Here is a 19,747-nt window from a genome sequence, read left to right as displayed (position 1 = left end):
CCGCCCCCCATAAAAGAGCCTTTCTAGTAAGGAGTTTGAAACCATATTTCCTCATTCGGTCTTTTTTCACTCCTTGCTCTCTAAATTCTCTTATTGCTACTCAGTCTTTTCTTTGATCCCCCACCAAAACTGAGGGGACGAGGGTGCTTAGATATTCACCGCCACTGCTCTGGGTGCTGCTGCCAGGAGCCCTCTGCATTTCCTTCCTGCACACCCTGCAGGCGGGCTCTTCCCTCCCCTTAACCAGCGCTTGCTGCCTCCCGGCTTTCTGGACTAGGCTCCCTCACATCAGAAAGAGGCCAGAGCTTAAACCTCTAGGGAGGTCACAAGACTCAGGCCTTTTGTTAGGTCTTAAAGAAGGGAAGCCTGGGTGGGGCAGAATATGAGGGAGGGGTGGTGGAGAAGAAAGTTTCTGAGACTCTCGGTTTATGTTCAAGTTTGCAGAGATTTTACTCAGAAACTCTGGAGCCCCAGCTTTATATGTTTTCCCCCCAAATCTGCCCTTTTGGAAACTTTTTGTAAAGTGAGATTAGGTTAGCAAAAGAATACAAGAAACTTCCCAAACCCCCGGCCCAGGACAGTTAGTAAAACTCCTCAGCTGTTCAGTCTGAGTAAACTTTGTCACTGGCTTTGTCCCTCCCTTTGCTAACCAATGGGATTTAGTAGCCTGCAGAGTGCAGCTGCCTGACTGGCTGCCGCCTCCCTTCCGTTGCCAATACATTTTCTAAGAGGAAGTACACTGTTGTAACTGATCACTGACCGAAGTAGTGGGAGAAATACACTTTATTTCACTATACTGTCTCCTCAATATTCGTTGTACTGAGAAAATACTGTATAATTCACTGTACAATGGAGCTTTGTTACTCATCAAAGCTAAAGAAAACTGCAGATGGAAATATTTCTGTATTTTTCTAACAAACATTGGACCCACAGAATTTTATAGTTAAATCTTAGAAATAATTGACTGTAATCCCTTTTTACAGATGAGAAAATCGAGACTTAGCATGGCTAAGTTATTTATCTAGGATTGCACAACTATTTAGGGGCAGATCTACAATGCAACAAGATCCTGAATTTTCTGACCAGCAAAAACCCTTTTAAATGACTCTGATGCTAAGAAAGGGCAAAAAAGACGATTAGCAACCATACAAGTTAAACATGCTTGATTAATTTGTCTTTGACTGAATAGAGGAATTATATGACTGTAGGTATTTTAGCATCTTTTTTATTTTAGTTTTTAATTTTTTTACATTTATATGATATCAAGGTCAAAACTATATAAAATGATATACTCAGAGAAGTTTTGCTTCTAAGCTCAAACCTATTTCCCATCTATACTCATCTGCTATAAATAACCATTTTTATTGGTTGTAACATTAAAGATACAGGAGCTCTCTCATTCATACCACCACCATGTGTTTTTTTGTTCTTTCTTTTCTTACACAATAGGTAGCATATTATATACACTTTTCTGCACTTTCTAATATGTCCTGACAGTCACTTTATATCTATGAAAATTGGCATCTTTTCTCTCCAACTTTTCAAATTAAATGTTTCAAACGTACAGAGTACTTGGAAGAATAGTTCAATAGATAACTGTATTCCTTGACCTGTGCACATTCATTTGATTTATCTGTACAGATGTGTATGATTATGTTTAAGATAAATATACTTTCTGCTGAAAATTTGAAAGTAAATTGTTGACATCATGATACTCCAGCCATAAGTGTTTCAGCATGCATCCTCTAAAAATCAGGATATTATCCAGGCGTGGTGATGTGTCTCTCTAGTAGTCCCAGCTACTCAGGAGACTGAGGTGGAAGGATCAGATTACTTGAGCTAGGATTTCAAGGCTGTGGTGTGTGATGATCACACCTGTGACTAGCTATTACACTCCAGCCTGGGCAACGTTGTGAGGCTTCATCTCCAAATTAAACACATTAGTAAATTGAAGACATTGTTCTATATAGTCTCGATACTATTATTGTATCTAAGATAATTAGTGACAATTTCTTTCTTTCTTTTTTTTTTTTTTGAGTTGGAGTCTCACTCTGTCGCCCAGACTGGAGTGCAGTGGCTGCTCCTGGCCACCGCAGCCTCGACCTGCTGGGCTCCGGCGATCTTTCCGCCTTAGCCTTCCAAGTAGCTGGAACTACAGGCGCGCGCTACCAAGCCCAGCTAGTTTTTGATTTATTGTAGAGATGAGGTCTCACCAAGTTGCCCAGGTGGGTCTCGAACCCGTGGACTCAGGCAATCCACTCACCTCGGCCTCCCAAAGCGCTGGAATTACAGACTGAGCCACTGAGCCCGGCTGACAATTTCTTAATATTTAGTTTATATTCGGATTTTTCTGATTGCCCTCAAAATGACTTCTATCGTTAACTATTTCAAATCAGGATCCAATCAAGGTTTACATTTTGGATTTAATTATTTCATTGTTAAGTCTTTGTAGTTCATTTTAATATAGAGCAGTTCTACTTTCTCATTCTCACAATGTTCCCATTTATTTTCTGTTGTATTTTGATAAATTCATATACTCGTATCACTATCACCCAGATCAAGATTTGAAATACTTTCATCACCCCACAAAATTCTCTTGTGCCCCTTTCAAGTTCCATGCAATAGGAAACTTCTGTTCAGATTTCCATCACTATGGATTAGTTTGGTAGTACTTGGAGCCATATAGTATATAATATTTTGTGACTGATTTCTTTTGTTTAGCATGTTTTTGAGGTTCATCCATGCTGTATCAGCAGTTTGTTCCTTTAAATTGTGGAGTAGTATTCTATTGTTTACCACAACATGTTTATCTATCCTCTTATTTACAAAAATTATATATATTTACAGTGTACAAAGTGTTGTCTTGATATATAGTTAAATGATTAGATTAAGCTAATTAACGTATCCATCACCTCATGTACTTTTTTGTGTGTGTGGTAAGAATACTTAAGATCTACTGTCTTAGTGCTTGTTAGTATGTAGTGATTATTTACTGTGGTCACCACATTATGCAACAGATGTCCAAAACTTTTGTCCTAACTGAAACTTTGTTCCCTTAATCAACATCTCCCCACCATTCACTAGCCCCTGGCAACCACCATTCTACTGTTTGCTTCTGAGTCTGGGCTTTTTAGGTTCTACATATAAATGTGATCATGCAGTATTTGTCTTTCTGTGCCCCTGGATTCATGCATGTTGTTGCAAATGACAGAATTTTCTTCTTATTTGAGGCTGAATAATATTTGTGTGTGTGTGTGTGTGTGTGTGTGTGTGTGTGTGTGTGTGTGTGTGTGTGTAATATATACTACATTTCCTTTATCCATTTATCCTTTGATGGCCTCTAAGTTTGATTCCATCTCTTGGCCATTGTGAATAATATTCCAATGAACATGAGAGTGCAGATATCGCTTCCATATACTGATTTCATTTCCTTTGGATAGATACCTAGAAGTGGGATGGATTGCTGGATCATATGGTAGTTTTATTTTTAATTATTTGAGGAACCTCCATACTGTTTTCCATAATGACTGTACTAGGTTACATTGCCACCAGGGTGAATAAAGATTCTTTTTTCTCCACATTCTTGTGAATGCTTAGTATCTTTTGCCTTTTTTATAATATTCATTCTGATGTGTGTGAGGTGACATCTCATTGTGGTTTTGATTTGCGTTTCCCTGATGTAGTAAGATATGGGAGCACATTTTCATATACCTGTGGGCCATTTATATGTCTTCTTTTGAGAAATGTGTATTCTGGTCTTCTGCCCATTTTTTCCCCTCCCTTCTTCCCTCCTTCCTTCCTTCCTTCCTTCCTTCCTTCCTTCCTTCCTTCCTTCCTTCCTCTCTCTCTCTCTTTTTCTTTATTTCTCTTTCTCTCTCTCCTCTCCTCCTCCTCCTCCTCCTACCTTCTTCCTTCCTTCCTTCTTCTTCGGGTTCTTTTCATCCTTATATATTTTGGCTGTTAACCTCTTATCAGATTTTCTCTCATTCATTATATTGCCTCTAATTTGTTGCTTATTTCCTTTGCTGTACAGAAGCTATTTACTTTGATGCTATCCATTCTCTTATTGATGGTAATTTGGGTTGTTTCCAGGTTAGGGGTTGTCATGGATAGTGCTACTATGAACAATCATTCTTGTAAAAAACCTTTTTGTAGATATTACCTTTTAAAGAGAACAGGCTCAAATGTAGGATATTATATGTGTTATTGCCTACTTTTTTCCTTTGTGGTGACATTTAATTTGTTCCCAGTTCCTATAAACTGGAAATTCGATATTTTGTCTCTATTTTTCTATTGAAAGCGTGACTCCCCATTCTTCTCTACCCCTTACATGCTTATTTTTTGCTGCAGTATTGTATTCATGGTTAATTTCTTATGTGTAATAGTGTGGTAATATGAGAGCAAAAACAGTAAACATGGAAGTTTGGACATATAACACAACATTTTATGTTGCCCAACAGAGCCATATGACTTGAGAGAAAAGATATTGCTGGGAGGAAAGTGTGACTTTTCTCAGTGAATCTTTGGAGAATGATATTCCGAGGAACTTGTTTTTAAAGAGCATCAAAAGAATTACACTTCCCATCACTTACATTTTCGATATTGGAAACATCTTATTTTTGATGTGAAGAAGTATTTTTGTTGCTTCATCTCTTTACCATCTTTTTATTATTCAGTATTTCAGTTTTCATGAGATTATTTGGGAAAATAGAAGGAAGAAATTAGAGATAAAGAATAAAGCCTGGGCAATGAAACTGGTCAATTATTTTTATCTTAATAGTGTAACTGTCAGATTTGGGTTAATTGTATATAACTTCCTGTTTTTTTTCTCTATATTCATTACCTAACTCATGCTAATGATAGATAGCATTGCAACAAACAGATCTGGGCCCTTTCAATCACTATTCATCTGAATGTTTGCTTATTTTTGTGTTCCTTATCCAGATTACTGTGGAATAGTGTCTCCGTCGAGCACAGTTGATGGTAAATTTCCCTGGAATATAGACTCAAAAGAACCCCAACAAAACATTAACTATAAAATATTTCAAACTTACATACATACTGAATACATTGACCCACTCATTTAAGAAGTGATACATTTTATGTGTTTGCTGCAGAACATTAAGAAATAAAGTGTTACAGATATGGTTGAGACCTCCTCTATACCTCTTCCTGACCTGGTTTTCCTCTGTCCCTTCCTGGAGTTATGGTAACCAATATCCTGAAGTTGTAGTGTATTCTTTTCATTCAGATATTTGTACTTTTACTACATGCTTGTGTATGTCTATGTACTACCTATGCTATTGTTTTGGTTTTGAATTTTGCATAAGTAATATCCTATTTGTTTTGCAGTCTGCTTTTTCCACTTCACTGTTTTTGAAATATGTCAGTGTTGATTCTTGCAGGTATATTTTGTTGCCTTAATTGGTATATAATGGTGTCTGTTTATGCGACAGTGATTTAAGTTTTGTTCCCCTATTTATGAACTTTTTAAGTATCAGTAGTTGCCACTTTTTACTGTGGAAAACAATGTTGCAATAAGTATATTTGCACATCTCTCCTAGTGTTCATGTCAATTTTTTCTCCAATGTGAGTGCTGTGTCCTAGAGAGCATTCTAGACATTTATTTAGAAATGGGCTACTTTGGTTTGTCAGAGTATTGGTGGGGAGGGTCCTATGGTATTATTTGTCTCGTGTCCTGCATGAGTCAGATTTCTCATTAAATGTGTAGCTAGAAATCAGCTTATTAAAGATTAATGGCCTAATAAGAATAAATAATAATCTAACTTAAAAAATGTATGAATACAAATTTTTAAAAGGTTTTAAAATACAAATTTTTTAAAGGTTTTCAGGAATACGGTTGCCATGCAAATTGAGAAAAGAATGTGTTTTTTTTTTTGTTCAGAACTCTGCTAAGAGTTTCCTTTTTTGGAAAATCATAGCACCAAAGGCAATGGTGCTTGAGTTCCATTATGTGACACTTATCATCCTACATTTGAAACTGTTCATTTCACATGGATTCTGTGTATAGGTGCAAATATATCTTCCAGCTTAGTCCTACCCAAACATTTACATTTAGAAATATATATTTTGTTGTAAATTATTTCTGTAATTTTGAAAAAATTAGCATATTGGCTTATTTTTTATTTACATGTGTAGGTAATTTGCAAAATATTTGTTGCAAAAGGAGGGTTTTGAATCTTATAGAATGGAGCCCCAGTACTCTAGGGAATAGATCTAGAAATGGAAATATTGAGTCTTTCAGGACCATATTAGTTTCCCAGGACTGCTGAAACAAATTCTCATAAACTTGGTGGCTTAAAACCACATAAATTTTTTCTCTCACATTTCTAGAGACCAGAGTGCAAAATAAAGGTGTTGGCAGGGCGTGCTCCCTCCTAAGGCTCTAGAGGAGAATCCCTTCTTGCCTCTTCTAGTTTCTGATAGCTCCAGGCATTCTTGGTTGTGGTTGCCTAACTCCAGTCTCTGATGCTAGATGTTCTCTTTTCTGTGACTAACCACTTTGTATTTTGGTCTTCTTGTTAAATATATTTTGAATACTAAACCTCTATTGTTTACATGTAATGTGATTCTCAAGGATCTTTTAGTTGAAGTTTACTATAGTATGTATTCAGAAAGTGCACACATTATAAGTAGAATATTATCAGCACCCCAGATTGCTCCATTGGGCTCCCTCCTTCCCAGCTAGTACATCTACCCTCTTCCCAGAGGTAAGTATTCTATCCCAATATGTTTTGAACTTTTGAAATCTAGTTACGTATGTCCATCTATCCATCTATCTATTATCTATCTATCTATCTATTTATCTATTTATCAATCTATCCATCATCTGTCTATCAGTCATCTGGTAGGAACTCTTTTACATCTAACTCCTCTGTGATAATTTACCCATGTTTTGTGAGGCAACAGTTTTTATATGAATATACCACTGTTTATCTATTCTGTTGTTGATGAGCATTTTCATTGTTTCCAGTTGGGGATATTACAAATTGTGCTCCTATAAACATTCTTACATATATCTTCGTTGCACATTGTATTTTACTTTTGGATGCAACAGTGTTATCAAATTATCATATTAGTTCCAATAGTTATCTGGATTTTTACATGGAAAATCATATTATTTACAAATAGACAGTTTTGGCTTCTGCTGTACAATCCGTTGTCTCCACCGCCCCCCCCATCCCTGTCCTTAGTTATGTTGTTGCCTAGAATCCCCAGTATAATGTTAGCTAGTAGGGATAACAGGTATCTTTGTCCTTTTTAAAAATACATATATACTATACTAAACTTCAACTAGAAGACCTTTGAGAATATTTTTTGATTTTTAAGTTATGCTTCTTAAGTTTCACTAGTAAGTATTAGATTGAATCTTATGAAATTATGGATAATGGACCTATTTTTTGACTTAAATTCCCTGGCAATTTCATATATAGTAAAACCTAATATAATATTGACTGTAGAGTTTTTATTTGAGTTAATAAAGTTCCCCTCTATCCTTAATTTTTTAAAACGCTGAATTTTGAATTTTTTTATATTCTGTGAAAAAGGACACTTTTAAGAAAATTTTGTGGACTGGTTTCCTTTTCTTTCTTTTAAAAAATTTTTTATTATAAAGATGTGGGGTACAATTCAGGGTTAGGTATACAAATGTTCATTATGCAGGTACCCTTGTGGATGAGGTGGGTCCCCTCCTCTTCTGGCAGATTCTCACTACTGCTGATCCCTTTTTTATAGTATTACAATAATTATTCAAGTTCCGCTTATGAGTGAGAATGTGTGATGCTCAGTTCTTTGTTTCTGTGATAGATCACTCAGTATTATAGACTCTAAGTCCATCCAAGTTGCTGTTGAAGTAGATTCTGCGCGATTAAATGACAGCCCACTGACTCAAATTAGCAAAGGAGAGGTTTATTAGTCAAGGCCCTTGCTGACCAGCAGCTGCTTGCTGGGAACTAGTTCCCAGCAAGGAGCGAGCTGCAACACAGGGCTGTCTTATGTAGTTTAGATTTACAGCCTGGTTGGCTAAAGATAGAACTTGGGACTTCCCAGGGCTCTTTATTGCAACATTCTGGAGGCTGGGCAAGCAAGCAAGTTTACAAAAGCAGATGTAGCTGGTTATGCAGGTGTGGCGGATAAGGGTACAATCAATTGTTCTCTTTGTTCCTTCTTACACTGTGAAGTTCATAATTTTGTCCTTCTTCATGGCTGTGTAATATTCCATTGTCTATATGGATCACACATTTTTTTTATTCAGTCCTTTTCGATGGGCAGCACAGTTGGTTCCATGTTTTTGCTGTTGTGAACAATGCTGGAATAAACATACATGTGCAGGTATCTTTTTCATAGAGTGAGTTGAGTTCCTCCGGGTATATTCCCAGTAGGGAAATTTCAGAGTCATATGGGAGGTTGATTTTTAGATCTTTTAGGAATTGCCAAAATGTTTTTTGCAGAGGATGTACTAGTTTACACTCCCACCAACAGTGTAGAAGTATTCCCTTTTCGCCGCATACTCTCCAGCATCTGTTGTTTTTTGAGTTATTAATGATGGTCATCCTGACTAAAGTTAGGTGGTAGCTCAGTGTGGTTTTAATTTGCATCTCTTTGGTGAGGCTGAGCATTTTTTCATGTATCTGTTGGCTGCTCATATGTCTTCTTTTGAGAAATGTTTATTCATATCTTTTGCTTACTTTGTAATAGGGCTGTTTGTTTTTTTCTTTTCAGCACGTTTGAGTTCCTTATAGATCCTAGATGTTAGTCCTTTGATATACAGTCAGCAAATATTTTTTCCCAGTCTGTGGGCTGTCTTCCTGCTCTCTTGATGGTTTCTTTGGCTTTGCAGAAGCTTGTCAATTTGATGAGGTCCCACTTGTCTATCTTATCTCTTATGATATGGGTTTTGATCAGGAATTGGTTGCCAGTTCCAATGTCCATAAGAGTGTCTCCAGCATTTTCTAAAGTTCTTATAGTTTGAGGTTTTACGTTTAGGTCTTTGATCCATTTAGAGTTTTAAATTTTTACTTACTTATTTAAAATTTTGTGTCTTCTGCTGAGATTTTTAACTTAATTGATCATGTTTTCCAAGATTTTCATTCAGTCTCTCTTTTTAAATGTGTGGCAGTGTTTTTTCATTTTGAACACATTTGTCTTTTTATGGAGTTTTTTTTTTTTCTTTCTGGATGAAGGATCTTAAATATTTTAAATTTATTTTCAGATTGTGTGAATTATTTAATATTCATTTGAAGTGAATTTATTTCCTGATTTACAATTTTGTTGACTTTCCTCGTGCTTGGGATGATGTGGAAATTATGGATCAGTTTTGGGAGAGTTTGTATCTTAACAATATTGATTCTTTCAATCCACGAACCTGGTATTTTTTTTCCATTTATTTAGATCTTCAATTTTTTTCACTGATGTTTATATTTTTCAGTATGTATGTCTTACACATATTTTGTTAAATTTATGTCTAACTGGTTCATGTTTTTTGATGCTACTGTAATGGTATTTAAAAAATTTTATTTGTGTATTGTTAGTATATGGAAATACAATTTATTTTTGAATATTGACTTTATATCCTGTGACTTGGCTAAACTTCCTTATTATTTCTGTAATAGGCCACAGTTATATTGTCTGAAAATACTTTGATGTACTTATTTCTTGTCAATTTGTATGCCTTCTATTTCTTTTTAAAATATTTTTTTTCTTATCCTTTTGCACTGGCTAGAATCTATAATACATTGTAGAATAGAAGTGGTGATAATGGACATTCTTAAGTTTTTGCTAATATTAGAGAACAAGCATTCAGTCTTTCAGCATTGAGTATGCGTGATGTCAGATTTAGATTTTATTCACAGAATTTTTTTTATCATTTGAGAAAATTGTCACTTAGTTTGCTGAGAGTGTTTATCATGAATAGTGCTTACATTTTGTTAAATGTTTTTCTGCAGAAATAATTTAAGGGAATTTCTAAGATTTAATGCTATAATATACTTTTTAGAAATGATTTAGTTACATCTCACAAATTTTGATTTTTAAAAAAAATTTTAATGCAATTGAAAGTATTTTCTAGTTTGTCTTACAATTTCTTCTTTGACCTGTAAATGATTTATGACTGCATTACTTAATTTCCAAGTATTTAGGTAATTTTTTTTTTAGGCATTTTCTTTCTTTTGATTTCTAGTTTAATTCTGCTGTGAGTAGGATTTATACTCTGTATGATTTTAGTTCTTTTATGTTTATTGAGACTTGTTTTATGGTCCACAGTATCATCTAGTTTGTTGAATATTTTCATGTGCACTTGGAGAAAAAAGTAGATCCTTCTGTTGTTGGACAGAGTAGTCTATAAATGTCATTTAGGTCAGATTACTGAATGTTTCCATCTTCTGTATTTTTAATGATCATTTGTTTTATCAATTATTAAGAGGGAAATATTGAAATTAGCTAATGTAATTTCTTGCTTCATCTACTTTGATCCTGTATAATTAGGTACTTATACATTTAGTTTTGTTATGTCTTCTCAGTACGTAAAATTTTTAATCAGTATGAGACATTGACTTTATCATTGGTAATCTTTCTCTTTCTGAAGTCTACCCTATGTCATAACTGTCTTATGATTAATGATTGTATGGTATATCTTTTTCATCGTTTTACTTTTCTTATTAGTCTTTATCTTTTAAAAATTGAGATACTATTCACATCCCATAAAAATCTACCCTTTTAAGGTATACAATTCAGTAAATTTTAGTGTATTCACAAAAGTGTACAACAATCACTATCTAATTTCAGAGCATTTTCATCATCCCATAAAGAAATCCTGTACCTCTTGGCAGTCATTAATTTTTTCTCCATCCTACCAGTACGTGGGTCCCAATTTCTATGTCTATGAATTTGCCTATTCTGGACATTTCTATAAATGGAGTTGTACAATACATGGCCTTTTGTATCTGTCTTATTTCACTTAGAATAATGCTTTTGAGGCTTATCCATGTTGTACACGTTTTAGTACTTTATTCCTTTTATGTTAATAATAGTTCATTGTATGGATATACCGTATTTTGCTTATCCATTCATCAGTTGATGAACATTTAGGTTGTGGAGGTTGTGATTACATTTTTGCTATATGAATAGTGCTGCTATACTTGTGTACACATTTTTGTGTCCGTATATCATTTTAATGCCTTAAATACCTAGTAGTGGGACTATGGGATCTTAGGGTATCTGTTTAATTTTTTTGAGGAATTGTCAAACTTTTTTTTTTTTGCAGTGGCTACACCATTTTATAATCCCATCAACAACATGTGAGATTTTCAATTTCTCTGTATCCTCCTCACACTTCTTTGTGTACATTTTAAAAATTACAGCCATCCTAGTGGGTATAAAGAGCTCTCTCATAGTAGTTTTGATTTGTATTTCCTAATGACTAATGACGTTGAACATATTTTCTATGGCCATTTGTTAATCTTTGGAGAGATGCTGGGACACTTTTTCTTCATGTATTTTGGAGCTCTGTTAAGTGCGTGTATGTTTATAATTGTTATGTCATCTTGACATATATAAAGGGTACCCAAGATATCCAGGAATTATCATTTGGAGGGCAAGCTCCTGGTAGTACACTCGAAATTTGTTCCTCTGGATCAAACGGTCAACCAAAATTTTTATCTGGAAGTTTTGAGAAGGTTGCAGCATGATTTACGGAAGAAACATTCCAAATTGTGGCAAACAGGTGACTAGTTCTTCCACTAAGACAATGCACTTGCTTACATTGTGCTGAGTGTTCAGCAGTGTTTGACCAAAAATGGCATGACTCCTGTGTCCCACACTCCCTATTCACCCATCTCACTGCTAGTGGCTTTTTTTTTGTTTCCCTGGATGAAAAAGGACCTCAAAGGAAAAAGTTTTGCTCATGTGGAAGAGGTGAAACAAAAAAACAGCAGAAGTGCTAAAAGATGTCAAAACTGAGTTCAAAACTATTTTGAGCACTTGAAAAAGTGTCCCAATATGTGTGCTGCATCAAACAGAGTGTACTTTGAAGGTGACTGAAGTTTAAACATGTATGAATACACAATTTTAAATAAATAAATTCTGGTTTCTTTTTGGTTCCCCCCTTATATGTAATATATATGTTTCTAATTATAAAATGTTTTTCTTTGTCTCTAGTAACAATCTTTGTTTTAATATCTGTTTTGTCTGATATTAGTATAGATCTTTGTGTGGATCTTACATAGTGTATTTTTTCCATCCTTTTACTACCAACCCATTTGTATCTTTGACTCTAAAGTGTGTCTCTTATAGGCAGCATATAGTTCTATCACAGTTTTGAATCTATTTTGCCAATCTCTACCTTTTGATTGTAGTGTTTAGTCAATTTGTCTTTAAAGTAATAACAGATATAGTTGGATTTGCCTCTGTCATTTTGCTATTTGTTTTCTGTCTTTTATCTTTTTTGTTTCTTTGTTTCTCCATTACCACCTGTTTTTGGTGCAGATTATTTTTTAATGTGCTATTTTCATTGCCTTACTGTTTCTTTAAAAATTGTTTTTTTAAAGTTTTAGAGTTGTAGGGTGTAAGTGGAGATTTACTACATAAGTAGGCTATGTATGTAGCTGAAGTTTGGGATTCTAGCTGACTCTTTCTCCCCCTGATAGTCTACCAGGTACCCAGTGTATTGCCATGTGTTTCCCTCCCTCCTCTCTCACTCCCCTGCCCCCAGCAGTGTGCAGCATCTGCTCATCGCACTCTTGTGCTAGTATGACCAGTGATCAGGGCCTCCTTATGAGTGAGAACATTCGGTATGCAGTTCTTCGTTTCTGTGATAGTTCGCTTAGTATGATGGTTTTCAACTGCATTCACGTTTTTGTGAAGGCCATGATTTTGTTCTTATTTATGGCTGCATAATATTTTATTGTGTATTTGTACTACATTTTTCTTTATCAAGTCAATTTTCGATGGCCATCTGGTTGGGTCCATATTTTTGCTATTGTGAATAGTGCTGCAGCGAACATTCACCACACTACTTTCCACAGAGATTGAACTAGCTTGCATATCCATCAACAATGTAGAAGCAACCCCTTTTCTCCACAACCGCACCAGCACTTGTTTTTTGACTTATTCATGATAGCCATTCTTATCAATATTAGGTAGTATCTCATTGTAGTTTTGAGACTTGCATTTCTCTGATGATTAGTGAGCCTGAATATTTTTTAGTGTGTTTGCTGGCTGCTTGTATGTCATCCTTTGAGAAGTGTCTGTTCATGTTCTTTCCCACATTTTTATGAAGTTGTTTGTTTTTTTTCTTTCAATTCGAGTTCCTTGTAGATCCTGGCTGTTAGGCCTGTGTCAGATGCATAGCTTGTAAATATTTGTTTTCCCATTTCATGGGTTGTCTCTTTACTCTCTTAATGGTTTCTTTTGCTGTGCAAAATCTTTTAAGTTTGGTAAGGTCCCACCTGCCTAATCTTAGTTTTTGTTTCATTTTCTTTGAGGACTTGGCCATGAATTAATTGCCAGTAGAGTGCTGATGTCCATGAAGATATTCCCTAAGTTTTCTTCCAAGATTCTTATAGTTTGAGGTTTTACATTTAAGTCCTTGATCCATTTTGAGTTAATTTTTGTATATGGTTATAGGTAGGGGTCCAGTTTCATCCTTTAGCATGTGGCTAACAGTTTACCTAGCACCATTACTAATATGGTTTCCTTTCTCCAAATTTGTTATTGATAGCTTTGTTGAAGACGAGTTGGTTGAGGGGCCATTCTTTTATTTCCCTGTTGTTTCTTTTACTGTATTTTTTGTTATTTTCTTCGTGCTTGTCCTGGGGTTCACAATTAACATCTTAATTTACAATGCTCTAGTATGAATTAATACCAACTTAATTTCAGTAGTACATAAAACCTTGACTTTTCTTTTGTATTCTCTCTCTTCTTCATTATAATATTGTCATGCAAATTACATTTTTAGACATGTAAAACCATCAGCATAGTTTTATGATTGTTGCTTTGTGAAATTGTATTTTAAATAAGATAAAAGAAATAATAGAAAACTGCATTTATACTGTTTTTATATTTAACATATGGTTTTCTTTACTGGTGGTCTTTGTTTTTTGTTTTTGTTTTTATACAGATATGAGTTCCTGGCTGGTATCTTTTCATTTTAACCTGAAGGATTCTCTTTAAGTGTTTCAGGTAGTGATGAGTTATCTCAGTTTTTGTTTGTCTGAGAATCTCTTTATTTCCTTTTTGAAGGGAAATTTCTGTGGATATTGAATTATTGTTTGAAAGTTTTCTTTTGTCAACACTTTGAGTAAGTCATCGCATTTCCTTCTGGCTTCATGTTTTGGATGAGAAATCAGCTGTTAATCTTATTAGAATCTCTAGTGCCTTCTGAATAAATTCTCTCTTGCTACTTTCAAGTTTCTCTCTTCTTGAGAGTTCTTTGGATTCTTTTGAAAGTTTATTATGTGTGCAGTTTGGGGTTCTTTGGTATTGTCAGATGTGTTTATTGTTTGTCTTTAAATTTCAGAGGTTTTCATCCATTATTTCTTGTAATTTTTTTTCTGGCCTCTTCTCTTCTTTTCTGCGCCTCCAATTATTTTTATTTTGCTGTGCCTGATGGTGTCCCATAGGTCTCTGAGACTCTCTTCATTTTTGTTATTCTTTTTTTTTTTTTTCTGTTCTTCAGTCCAGATAATCTTGCCCCAAGTGACTTTTTTATTTTCCTGAATGAAAAAAGTCCTTAAAGGGAAACTTTTTGCCAATGTGGAAGAGGCGAAACAAAAAACAGCGGAAACACTGAAAGGCATCAAAATTGATGAGTTCAAAAACTGTTTTGAGCAGTGGAAAAAACCTCTCGATAGGTATATGACATCAAATGGAGAGTACTTTGAAGGTGACTAAAGTTTAAACATGGAAGAATAAATAAATTTACAAATAAATTATGGGTTTTGTTGGGTCCCTCTCGTATGTCATAGTTTGTCAAGATGGTTTAAGTCAACCACCTTGCCTAGTGGTTTATCACATCTTGTTTTCTTTAGTTTCTCTTTTCCTGCTTTCTTTTAAAGGATGACCGAATTTGTAGAATTGTAGATGAGATTAAAGAAAGTCATGCATTCTTGTATATGTTGCAAATTGGAAAGAGACTCAGCAGTTTCTAGTGAGGACAATTAGAGCAGTGATGTCTAGTCTAAAAGAAATACAATGTTAGTGTCAAATTTGAACTAAGAATGTAATTTTAAATTTTCTGGTGGCTATATTTTAAACAGTTAGGAGATAAAATTATGTTTAATGACATATTTTATTTAAATCAATATGTTTAAAATATTTTTCAACATATAATTAATATAAAAGTTATTAATGGGATATTTTTGCATTTTTTAAACTAAGTCTTTAAAATACAGTATGTATTTTATACTTATAGCTCATCTCAAGTTAAACTATCTACAATTATAAGCATAAGTGGTTAGCAGCTTCCATGTTGGACAACACAGACTTGGGGACACAAGGACAGTTTTGGTTTTAATGATGCAAGTTAGGAAATGAACCTGATGGACAGAATGAGATTTGCCAAGGACCTTGATTTTAGTGATCAGTTGGGACTATATTAGGATGAAAGTGGAAAGTAGAGTAAGAGTGAGATAGAGTCAAAATAGCTGGCACAGAAAATAATCTTAACTACTGTGTACAAAGTGTTATGAAGTCTTAGTCAATTTAATAGTGTGCTAAGATGGCAGATAATATAGTTATTAATCTTATAATAATGATAGCTAGTATTGATGAATGCTCTGTCAAGAACTGCTCTAAGCACTTTGAATGTATTAATTCATTTAATCTTGTGACTCATTTACTTTGTGACCTTAAGTTAGTAGGTCACCTAAACTTTCCTGGGGCCCTGTTGGTTTCATACATAAAACATTCAAAGCTGGACTGGCTAACCTCTATGCTTTTTCTTAATTCTGAAAGTCTATTTCTTTGGATACAATGATGAGAAAAATAAAATTCTTTCCTCAGGGAATTTATCATAAATAAAAGAGGTGATATGCATCCACTTAATTAAAATGCATTTAGGAAATAGTTTGGACCTTAAGAGAACTACAAAATGCTATTAGAATTTAGAACATATTTAGTTGTATTTAGTAAGTTCATAATAAATATTTGAATTAGACTGAATTGAATTATGATAACTGATTAAACAAATTTTGCATAAGACATGGGAACTGATGTATATCTTAGCAGTGGTGGGAGTAAATGAGGAGAAGATAGAATGGAGTAGTAAGGTGTTAGCACTTTGTTACATTATATTATGTTGCATTATACAGATGATGAAAAAACATTAGGCAAGAAAGTAATGTGTATGTTCAAAGAACAATAAAAATATACTTTGAATATATTGTTAAGGGTGTGTTAGGTAATATTACTATGGTGGACTCAAGACTTAGAGAGGTTTTAATATTCCGTTAAGGGTGTGGTTGATCACTGGCAATGGAATATGGCAGGGACTGGAGAGACTTGTGCTAGGTGTTATTTAGAAACCACAAATTTTATGCCTATACTTTCTGTGAATCACAATGAGGATAGTGAAGTGCAACCTAATAATTTTAAAAATAGTATATTGGGCTGGAAGCTTTCAATGCATTATCTTTAAAACTTTGTCATACTGCTTTTGATGAAGGTATCTATGGGCTGCTATTGAAGGTAAAAGAGGTCAGATTTGTGCTATTTATCAGGTTTTTTCTTTTGTTTTCTAGTTTAATGTTTTGTTTCTGCTGAGTGTTAATCCTTTGTGATTAAATGATGCTGAATAACTTTATGTCAGCATTCAGCATGAAGTAGGAGCCTAAGGCTGACTGTTTAAAACTATTAGTGTCTGTCCCAAGAGCCAGTACATAGAGTTTCAAATGTGGCACAAGTAACCAAATGGAAAATCTTAGATTTCTCAGAGGGATGGAAGTTATAAAGGCATTTCATTTAACTCTGTAAACACTAGACTCTCTCTTTTTAAAATTTGTGAATACTTTTATTAGGTTAGCAGACTGTTTTTTGAGTTAGAGTCTCACTCTGTCACCCAGACTGGAGTGCAGTGGCCGCTCCCGGCCACCGCAGCCTCGACCTGCTGGGCCCCGGTGATCCTTCCGCCTCAGCCTTCCAAATAGCTGGAACTACAGGTGCGCGGTACCACACCCACCTAATTTTTTGATTTATTGTAGAGATGAGGTCTCATCAAGTTGCCTAGGCGGGCCTCGAACCCACGGGCTCAGGCAATCCCCTCACCTCAGCCTCCCAAGGCGCGGGATTACAGGCTGAGCCACCGAGCCCGGCTGCAGACTGTTTTTATGTAACATTTGATGCTATTTTAGTGGATAGTTCAGAGAATTAATAAAGCAATTACATCCATTTGTCTAATTTCTTTCAGGTAACTTGTCCAGGAGTGGTGCTGAAAGACAAGGAGGACATCTATCTTAGCATCTGTGTGTTTGGCCAATACAAAAAGACACAATGTGTCCCAGCCACTTTTCCACTGGTTTTCAATGCCAGAATGGTGTTTGAAAAGGTAAATTCAGATATAAGATCAAGTATTAACAAACAAAAACATCCAAAGTGGCTTTAATTTTTGAATTAAAGCCCATAACACTAATTATTGTTACTGACTATATGCTTTGGTTTAATTGAAAATGAAATTTGTAACTTAAATCTTTAAACTTGAAAATAAATATGCATTAAATATGCATTGAATCAGTTGCCTTTTCCTTGATGGATTAGATTGTTTACTTGATGAATAAGTCATAAGCTTGATAGGTTGAAGAACACCCGAAAGGCTGGTACATTCCATGGTAACAAATAAGGTAAGAGTATTAGCAGACAAAGTTGGAGAGGGAGGCAGTCAGCTGTAAAGTTTATTTGTAAAATCTTTCATAGTGATCATGGGAAGCAGAGGGGAAGTAAAGTTCTCAATAATATCTAAATTTTTTTGGTGGGAAAGGAATGATATTTTGGGAATGTGAGGGAAAAAACAAAGAGTCATATATATTCTCCGTCCTACTTCCTTCCCCTTATGTCTTGCCTTCTAGGTGTTCCCTGAAGCAGTAGACCCTGGAGATGTGGTTGCACAGCTTGAATGTAAGTTTTAGACTTTTAAACTCCTGATTCTAAGATATTTTAGAATTTATTATCCTTATGATCTTTAATCTTGGGTTAAACAAAAGTTTAAAAGGGTCTAATAGAATTTTTAAAATATTGAACTGAGACTTTTTTATGCTTTTTAGAATTTCAGAATATTCCTAGAAATAATTTTTAAAAAGTATGTGTAGCAGAGAGGTTAAGAATTATTCCTTTTTCTATGTTTGGTCTTTGAAAACAAAGAAAGACTTATTTAAACTTTGTATTGATTAAGATGATATGAAGTGTTTATGATGTAAAGATAGAGATTCCTGTTAGGTGGGACTTCACCCTGGAAACAAAAATATGTCTTCAACCTCAGTATATTACAAATTAAGAGAGTAAATAATGGAAGATCAAAGTAATGGTAGCTTAAAATATATATGCTCTTGCAGTTTGAATTATATTCATTATGTTAGTTAATTATTTGAAGGAGACATTTGTCAGACTGAAGATAACAGTAAATTCTTCAAAGTACTGAGATTTAACAATAAAAGATACAAATATTTGTGAGAGAGAACAGCAGTGCAAAAAATGTACACTTGGGTATAAATAATTCAAACCCTGGTATGAAATCCAATGCCCTGTTATTTGTCTTTGCAATTAGAAAGGGCTCTGAGATCTCCAGATTGATCTGATGTATAACTGTGACTCACAGTATTGCCCATCATCACTGTTAACTGCCCTCCCACTCTAACACTTCCCACGTCAAAATTATTATCTTTATTTTTTCCTAAGATATCTGCCCCTTTGGAATTCTAGCAGTATGGAAACATGTAGCCTGGCAATGTGCTAGAATCTGGGTATATAGGGAGGAACAGGGCCATCTCATTGTCTGTCTTCATGGAGCTTATACTTCAGTGGCTCTTCTTCAGAGAACTGTTTATGGCCAGTGTCAATATCTTATTTTTTTTTTTTATAGCTGTTCTAGCACTTGGTGCTATATTTTCCACTGTGGCACACTAGGTAGGTGACAGTTTCATGGCAGTGGATATATGAATTTTAATATTTCCTGAACATCTTGTTTAGTACAATTTACCAGAGTAAATTTTATATCTTAGAAAAAAATGAAGATAATCATTTCTCTTATTTTGAAATTCTGTTAAAAATAATGTTTTTTTATTATTTGATTTGAAATTTAGGGGCTATAAAAAGTGTTAACTATTTTTTTTAGAAATTTTCTTCCTTAATTTCCCTGACTCATTTTTTCTTGAGTATCTTCCCAACCACTGAGAAGTACTACTTTCTGGAATCCTTCTCAAATTCATCTTTCTCTGCCCTATCTTTAAAATATTGGTATTTCACTAGCTTCACTTCTCTGATCTCTTTCTGCCCATTTATGCTCTCTCCTTATACCCATATAGTACTCTTATATGAAGACTTGGCTTCATAAATTACTTATCTTCTGTTGACTTCCAGTTCAGTTTTTATTTCTGACTTCTCTTGTATGCGTTGGACTCTTTTTTCTTTTTTTCTCCTCCACACCCCTATTTTGCAATTTTTGTTTCCTAACTTTAAATAATATGAACAATTACAAAAACACTAAAAGTAGAGAAAATGGAATGATGAAGTCTTATGGATCTGT

At 34.5% G+C, this 19,747-nt stretch overlaps 1 protein-coding gene across 3 annotated transcripts in view; it reads left to right on the top strand.

Annotated features, from left to right (window-relative positions):
• The first annotated feature begins 7,831 nt into the window (after positions 1-7,831).
• Positions 7,832-19,747, top strand: part of SPATA6 (spermatogenesis associated 6) — a 174,304-nt gene continuing 162,388 nt past the window's right edge. For all 3 annotated transcript variants that reach the window (XM_008057385.1, XM_008057384.1, XM_008057383.1), the window contains exons 1-3: positions 7,832-7,835; positions 17,420-17,557; positions 18,075-18,123. In XM_008057385.1, coding sequence (XP_008055576.1) covers positions 17,543-17,557; positions 18,075-18,123 — 64 coding nt within the window. In that variant the 5' untranslated portion in view covers positions 7,832-7,835; positions 17,420-17,542. The remainder of the gene's footprint in view (positions 7,836-17,419; positions 17,558-18,074; positions 18,124-19,747) is intronic.

Source organism: Carlito syrichta, unplaced genomic scaffold (assembly GCF_000164805.1).
Source record: "Carlito syrichta isolate Samal-C Ts95f unplaced genomic scaffold, Tarsius_syrichta-2.0.1 Scaffold302986, whole genome shotgun sequence".
NCBI classification, from domain to species: domain Eukaryota; kingdom Metazoa; phylum Chordata; class Mammalia; order Primates; family Tarsiidae; genus Carlito; species Carlito syrichta.
This window is presented reverse-complemented; position numbering and strand designations above follow the sequence as displayed.